Source organism: Terrapene carolina, unplaced genomic scaffold, assembly GCF_002925995.2.
Source record: "Terrapene carolina triunguis isolate 2854851 unplaced genomic scaffold, T_m_triunguis-2.0 Scaffold31, whole genome shotgun sequence".
Taxonomy (NCBI): Eukaryota; Metazoa; Chordata; order Testudines; family Emydidae; genus Terrapene; species Terrapene triunguis.
The window spans coordinates 8,235,969-8,244,479 of record NW_020664382.1 but is presented as its reverse complement, the minus strand read 5'-3'; the positions used below and the strand labels follow the sequence as shown (position 1 = coordinate 8,244,479).

The following is an 8,511-nucleotide window of genomic DNA, read 5'->3' as shown; positions in this document are numbered from 1 at the left end:
TGCTACAGAAGTGTCATACGTTAGGACTGTGGTGCATAGGCAGAGCTGTGCTGTTAGCACTGAGCACAGAAACGATACACTATTATATTTTCTCTTTCACAAACACCAAATTCACACAAGGACTGATCTTGCAAGGTGCTGTTCAGTTCAAATTCCCATTGATATTGATGGGAGTTGAGAGTTCTCAGCATGTCACAATATCAGGCTTACAATGGTTAAATGCAAAACGGGCCATTCTGAGGACAAGGGAAAAACAATAAGAGACATTGTACCAGGCCCAGCCTGGGTGCAAGCAGTGATGGATTGATTAAGGACTTCAGGAAGGCTTGATTGACTCTCCCTTCCTGTGACTCCAACCTTTTTAGTCAGGGGGTGCAGAGGCAACATCTCTTCTCCCCACTCGGCAGCTTGGAAATATTCAAATACCATACAGAGTATACCATGTAAACTCTGCTAGGGGGTGGAAGATAGAAGCAATAATGTATTTTCTCTGTAATTACATGTGATTTATGCTACCTAAGTGCCTAATTGCCACTGTAAGGCTCTAGGTAGTTAAACGATTACCGTAACACTTACAGTAAATCAGTACTGTATGTCAGTGTCTGATCCAAGACATCGCACATGTAAGAGAGAACACAGTTCAGACACATGAGGATGGGAGGTCTGAAAAATCAGTCACATTAGAAAGGGGTTAGACTTTAAAAGTGAAACAAGACACAAAAAGGGCTAATTTGGATCCAACTCTCCACTTAGGAGCTTCCATGTTTATGAACCTGAGCAGTGGGGGATTAATTAAGCCCTAACTGGGTCTTGTTTAACTCCATCAACTACAGCTTTTCCAGTCTAGTAGGTTTTATAGATATCACTTCTTTAAATAGTTGAACTGTTATTTTTTTGTAACTTATTACCCTTCTGTGAAAAAAGTTTGACCTTTCTTCATTAAAGCTCCAATTCAGCGAGGTACTTAACCAGGTGCCTATCTTTAAGCAATGTCGTCCCTGGAACCACTCACATGCTTAAAGATAGGCAGTTATTTAAGTACCTTGCTGAATTGTGGGCCACAGTGTTGTAGGATGGAATTTCCAAAGGGGCCTAAAGGAGATAAGCACCCAATCCCCCTGAATTGTAATGGGATTTAGGCACCTAACTTCCTTAGGCTATATTGAAAATCCCAACTGTAATACTTACACAGTACAGATGTTTGCTGCCTGTATATTAAATACTTGTTTTCATATGTTTCATTAATAAAATTGTTTTAAAGCAGATATTGATTTGGGAATCAATTTTAGATGTACTAGTAAAATTACATTCTCTAGTCATGTCAGAGCCTGATCCCACCCTCTTTAGGCACTTGGAACAACCTGGTTTCTTCCTTAGCTGACCGGGGTTTTGCTTCCCACAGAAAGAAAGCAGACAGGGATAGATGACAAGGATTTCAAGCCAGCAGAAAGCAAACCAGGTGAAGTTTTGAACAGTATCCTTCTGTTCCCTGTATCCTGTCTACTCTCCATAAAGAGAGAAGTACTTTGATTTACACAGGCTACTGTTATTGCAGGTGTTCTAGGAACTTGGCCACAGTACGTCAGTTAGGCACATTTATTACCTCTTGGATTTCTATAATTAATCATTCATTCCTTTCTAAGAACAAAGAATAGAAGTTTAGCATCTAGCTGCCCCGTCTTCCCTCTCTCTCTAGTCTCTCTGCCAGTACATTCGGCCTGTTTGTTCTCTTTCATTCCTGTTCTTCCTGTTGCATTCTGTCCATTCAATGGGGAAAGAGTGAAACCGGATGGCTGGATTCAGTGCAGGGAAATGACTTCAGAGCTACCTTTGTTTTTCCCCCTCATTTCTTCAAACACACTTAGCCATGTATCACTATGAAAGGGCTTGTTTTAACAGTTTGGAACATCCAATAAGCAAAGCTGTTTCAGCCAGAATCACTCACATCTTTTCGGGCTGACTGAGACTCTGAGTTAAACTGCCAATTTTTTGCAACAAAACTGACCATGACATTGGGCATTGTGTTCTGAATTAGCCACAGCCTTCCAAGCAAATTGTCCCTTTTTATTGTATCAGTGTAAGCCTCTATAGCATTTGGCTTAGGCTATTGACTTAAGAGAGACTCAACACATATTTTTCTAGTGAGGAGCAATTTTTATTTCCAATTATGTTGAAGTTAAAGTGAACATTTTATTGTCTAGTTTAAACTTGTTTATGAAGAAAAAGGAACTGCCACCTTTATTTTTTATTCTGCAAAATTGCCTTGTCATAGTGGATTTCAGTAGGAGAAAGAGAAAGTAGATTCCTATGTATATTATTGGAATATGTTAAGACATATGTATGTTAGTAATGTAGTTAATTGTTGCAGGAGTAAAATATTCTTGCTTTTAACTTTCTATTTGTGTGTGTTTTGAAGCTACTGATGTCTGCAGCAAAATAAAAAATGCTCTCAGTATAAATATATTGTTTTTTAATAGCCATATTTAAAATAAAAACCAATAACTGATGTGATCTAATCAGGAAAACATTTTCAGCTGATTCATTGGATTACTACTGTGTTCATATGAGTGCATCTTGAAAACGGACTGTTAATCTGAAACTTCATGTAAAAAAAAAAATCAAATCTGTTATTTACTAGCTATGGGGTTTGAAGAACCCGTTTGCTGGAAAGTACAATCTATTTTGTGAACTTTCAAAACTCAGTCCTTTTGCTATCAAAAGCTGTATGTTAGTCTGTTGCTGATCTGCAACATATTGCCCTGATCTGATAAAAGAAGGGAAATAACCGGCTTCTGCTTTACTAACTACATGCATTTTATCTGAACAATTGGCATGACTCAGATTTTCTTCTGATGCCTTTTCATCATCTTGGATCCCCCCCCCCCCCCCCAGACAATGAAAGGTAGGTTTTTGACTAAGATAGGTATTTTTATATTAATATGTACACAAACCTAGAAACCCACACTATAGTATGTCTTGGTGGGAGTTGGTGTGAACAAAAGGTAGCATTAGGCTGTTGTGCACCAGTTCTGTCCCGTCACAGAATCCTTACATTGGTTGCCTATGGCAGTTATAGATGGTGAACATGATTCTACTCTCACTAACACAGGTGTAAATCAGGAGTAACTTCACTGAAGTCAGTCGAGTTCACCACTACAAACCACTCAAACCTACTAGCTGTTTCTCACACTCCATCCCTCACCCAAATCTATCATCTGTTCTCCCCTCTGCCCCTCACCACATTCCCTTACCCTGTTTACCTAACTGGTGGTAGCAGCAGCAGGAGGGAAAAGGGAAGTCCAAGAAGAAGAAGTTGCATCCCCAACAGTAGCTTTACAGCTGTCTTCCCTTCCCCATCAGAAGTGGGATTGGGGGCAGGGGAGCCCCAGAAATCCTTTCCTCTCTCATATCACAATCTCCATAGGTTGTCCTAATCCTGAAAGATGTTCTGGCCAGACTGAACAAGAAGAGAGAACAAGATGACATCACCACCTTCATCAAGTTCAACATCCTATGCAACACCTGTGATGTAAATATGAGGTTCCTGTTATTACCCAGTCTCTTGTGTGTCAATTCCCCTATTTCTACTCCCTCTTACCCATCTTTTTCTGCTTGCATTCTGTCTAATAGCTTAGTCAACCACAACAAATCCACCCTTGCACTTATAAACAATTCTGATAAAAGCTGACCAAGTGCCACGACTGTGATTTCCAGCAGCTACACTGCAAATGTGAGACAGTCAGAGAGAGAAATTGCATTTTCTTTTCTGCTGTTTCTCTCTCTCTTCTCCCCCCTTGGTTTTGTTTTATTTAGTCTTAAAAGGACGAGGATTGAATTTCAACAACAGAAATTGAACAGCTATTGAGTTTTAAAATGTTTTTTTCCCCCCCATGGAAAAAAAACCTATCAGAGCCTTTTCTATTAAAGAAGTCTAAGCAGTAATTCAACAGCTTTGAGACTGGTGTGTTATATTGAATTACTATCACCATTATCTTTCAAAAGAAAAGAAAGGAGAATGGGATGAGTGTGTATGCACGTGTGTACAAGTGCATGCCTGTACAGTACCTAACACAGTAGGGTCCTGTCATGATTTGGGCCTCCGGGCTCTACTGCAATACAAATAATTATCATTAATAATAAATTATTGGAGAAAGGAAAAATTAGAAACAGGAAGGGGAGGGGGAAGGGGATGAAGAAACTTGTTTACATTCTAAATGTTCTCCCTCCTGGCTTCAATTGGTACAAGCGGAAAAAGGATTTAATTTCTGACCCAATCCTGACAATGGCTCCTCTGGTCAGAGAATCAGATGGGAAGAGAGGAGGAGTTGGTTACAAAACAGGGCCACTGAGTCCCTGTTCCTCCATTCCTGGGCTTGGTGTAGCAACTGTAAGGGAGTAGGGCAGCAGTAAAGGTAGCTTTAAGCCATTGTTGTACTCCTTGTATCAGTGGGACAGCTGAGGGCCTGCCCAGCCCTGGCATATGTTAGCCTAGGGGTTGCTCTAACTTATGTTCTGGCTGAAATGACCTCCTGTGGGTCACCTGCCAAGTGAGAATAGCTGGAGTGTGGTGCATTCTAGTCACAGACCCTTCCCTGATATGCTCCCATGTCAGGACTTGGGAGAGGGCTGACAGAGCTTTTTCAGTAGCTCTCTGCTGGCTGTGGAACCCCCCTTACATGAGGTATATTCTCAGGGGATTTCCATCCTCTTCATGCTACAGAACAGGAAAAGAGATATTAACTCTTCTGGAGATATTAATTCCTATGGAGTTTAAAGCGGTCATTTCAACAAGCATCACAAAGCGTGGGCTTTAATCAATCTACCTTATGGAAATGATCCTGGGGGAAGAGTCACCATAGTTTCAGTTCTTTGAGTATATGGACTCAGTCAATATCTGGACATGTTTTCTGACTTTGTCCAAGGCAGGTCCAACAATTTCATGGCCAGTTCATCCAACAAAAGACTAACAGCATGAATTTCGGAGGCAGAAGCCTCTTTGATGCCTTCTTCTGATCCTTTCTAAAGTGTACATAGCTTCTTGTTTTTATCCAGTATGCTAAGTTGATGTACATATTTTTGTAAGAAGTAGTGGGGTAATGTGGAGAATATTTCTATTTTCAAAATACTATTGAAAATCAGGTGCCCAATATATGCATGTTTCAGCTGTGCTTTTCCTGTGCATGTTCACAAAGAATGGCTGAGAGACTGGAGGATCTATTAATCAGTTTTCCCGTTTAAAACAAAAAATATTTCCTCACAAGCAAGGAGGTGAAGCAACAGCATTGGCACAAAAACATATGAAGTATCTTTCGCTGAAAATTATTTTACTTTGCGCCTGAAAAGTATGCTGAGCAGACTGCCAACAGAGTGCAGAATTTTACTTGCGTAGTTTGAAATGGGAGCAGAAGTGATGTCCACAGCTCTTTTTTTCCCCCCATAAGTATTTCGAGGATACATTTGAAACTCTGTTATCTGTTTCACAAGCAACATTTGCTCTTTAGAAGTATTTTTATGAGCTACAGGGGCAAATTTTTGATGGCAGGAAAATTATCCCAACCTGTCTTTCAGTAGTGTGGCAGAATTTTAGTAAGAGGCTCCTACAAAAACCCTCTAACACATCATGCTGTGTTCCATGTTTATCTCTCAAAAGCTATACCTACATAGGCTGGACTTCCACTTTGTTACTACTTCTGATAGAAGCACAGACTCTCTTTGTCAATAAACATATCCTTGACTTTGCTTTGTGTACTTCTTTTCCCAGCACATAAGTTGTGCTCTTGCAGCTGTTCATTCTGCACCAGGAAAAAAAAATAAAGGGAACATTCATTGAGCCCACCAACTCATTTCCTATAGGTTGATGAATAACTTTCAGAGGGTAATGAGTTTTGCTCACTGATGATCTGGGCTGAATCTGAACAGGTGACCTAGAAATGAATGTCTTTAAAGCCTATTCCCAGTAAACACACATTTTTAAAAAGTAGAACTGTTCTTCCATTGAGTATTTCTTCTCATCAGACACATTGGCTTCCACTGCTTTTTCTTTTTCCTCCTCATTCCCTTAACAGCATTAAGGGCTTGATCCCAAGTCCACAGAAATCAATGGAAAGATTCCCATTGAGTTCAGTGCACTACAGATCAAGCCCTACTAGGGGAATATCTAGGTTCACAGCATTACATTTAATTTTAGTTGAAAATACAAAGAATTAATGCAATACTTTGTCCCAATCATTGGTTACATACATATTTCTCATATTGAAACAAATGAAAATTTACTATGACTTGCAGAATATGTGAAATCTACTTAACTATTTCTGTTTTTATGCAACTGTTAAACAGCTAGTCTTAAACTGTGGCTACAGAATGACCAGTATGCTATACAAAAAACTGCGAAGTATCACTAATATAACTGTATTTTTACTCAGAACTTAAAGGCAGTTTAGCTGCTCAGTTGTCTATCTAATACATAGAGAGACATGTTTTCCAGCTTGAAGAAGAGCTCTGTGTAGTTCAAAAGCTTGTCTCTTTCACCAACAGAAGTCGATCTAATAAAGATATTACTTCACCCACCTTGTCTCCCTAATATCCTAGGACAACACACAGCTACTACAACAATGCATATCTAAGAAATACACAGACACAAAAGTAAACATTAATTCAATAAGTAGAGATGGGCCTGAACAAAAATTCTGGATATAAGAATTGAGAGGGGGCATTTCATCCACCATCCAAATTTGGCCGTTGGTCCCAACTCTCTATTTTTTTTGGGGGGGGGGGGAAGCCCATCTCTAATAATAACAACTGGAGGAAGAGGGAATCCTGAAAGGCTTTTTAAAAGGAGCTATGAACGCAAAGAAAAAGACAAACCAGACACTGCTTTATGTGCTCTGAAAGGGAGAGTCAGCTCAGAAATAAACTCTCTTTTCAATCCCTTGGCAGACATTAACATTCTTGGAAGCAGTCAGAGCCCAGGAGGGGAAGGGGGAGAAATATAGGGAGAAAATAGAGTGTCTCAAATAACAAAGGAAGCTGCCTGGCAAAGCAGAGGAGCCCGTGGGAGGGAAATGGGCTCCGGGATGGCAGCGCTCCTCGGCTGCAGAACTGCCGAGCAAACCTTACAATAAACTTCTTCTTGTTTGCCAAGTGCAACTCTTCCTCCCCGCAGCAGGCGGCAACCAATGAGAGCCCGTCTCTGCCCAGCTTTGCGCTCCCATTGGCTGCCCACTGCCATCCCTTTGCCCAAAGTGGGAGAAATGGATTTAAAGGGCCCCGGCTAGATCATTCCCTCCCCCAGACCTGAGCGACAAGCTCCTCGCGGCAAATGTTTCCTACCCACCGTGGCCACCTTAGGTAACGTGAGTCTAGTGCGAAGGCCAGCCCTGTGTTCTTGTGCACGCTGCCGCTCCCTGCCCGCCAGGCCCGCCCCCAGCCCTCGCTATGAAGGTTTGCAGCCTCGTCTGAAAGCAGCAGGAGGACCATGTTGAGGCAACAACGCCCAGGTGAGGTGCAGCTGGGGACAGCCCTGTATGAGCTGGTTGGCTACAGGCAGCCCTCCTCCACCTTGCTCCCTAAGCAAGTGCCTGACAAGCCGGAGCCTGCTCCCGAGCAACAGCAGGGGCTGCTGGGCAGTGCCAGAAGCGGCGGCAGCAAGACTGAGCAGAAAAAGGAGCAGCAGCAGCTGAGGCGAAAGATCAACAGCCGGGAGAGGAAGAGGATGCAGGACCTGAACCTGGCCATGGACGCGCTGCGGGAGGTGATCATGCCCTACTCTGCAGCCCACTGCCAGAGCTCCCCGGGCAGGAAGCTCTCCAAGATCGCCACGCTGCTCCTGGCCAGGAACTACATCCTCTTGCTGGGCAGCTCGCTGCAGGAGCTCAGGCGGATCATTGGGGAGATGAGTGGCTCCGGGCCCAGGGTGCTGCTGGCCGGGCTGCCCCTCTTCGCTGCGCCGGGCTCTGTGCTGCTCACCCCGGGGAACTTGAACCACCCGGACAGCCTGCGGTCCGCCAACAAATACCTCTCGCTGGCCCTGGAGGAGCAGCAGTGCAGCCAGCTGCATTTGGCCGGGGGAGCCAGCCTGTGCACCTGCGCGATCTGCAAGTTCCCTCACTTCATCCCCTCCAGCCTCAGCCTCGCCGCCGTGCAGAGCCAGTTCTCCAAGTGATCGCAGGCGCGGGGCGGCGGGACTCGGGGAGCGGGGCGGGGTGCCAGGCCGGGGACTGCAAGCTCCGGGCTCGGGAGCGCTGGGGTTTTCGGTGCGCTCCGGGCAGCTGGAAGGAACGCGGGCCCGGGCTCCTGGCTGCCTTTTGGGGAAGGGCCGCTGCGGGCAGCTGAACAACGCTGTGCGGCTCAGGGCTGGTGTGTTCCTGAAGGCGCGTGTTTGCAAGGGCCTGTTTTCAAAGCAGAACCGAGGCGGCGGCAGAGCGAACTCCCAGCCCCTTGGCGGGGCGAGCCCGCGCTGGGCACAGCTCTCCCACAAGCTGCGGGCCTGGCTGAGTCACGCTGCTGGCGATT

The 8,511-nt window shown here is 44.1% G+C and overlaps 1 protein-coding gene across 1 annotated transcript; it reads left to right on the top strand.

The window, feature by feature from the left end:
• The first annotated feature begins 7,474 nt into the window (after positions 1-7,474).
• On the top strand, positions 7,475-8,161 carry LOC113406465 (oligodendrocyte transcription factor 1-like). The gene has a single exon (XM_026651568.1). It carries the CDS (start codon positions 7,475-7,477, stop codon positions 8,159-8,161), a length of 687 nt encoding a protein of 228 aa, XP_026507353.1.
• Positions 8,162-8,511: the final 350 nt, after the last annotated feature.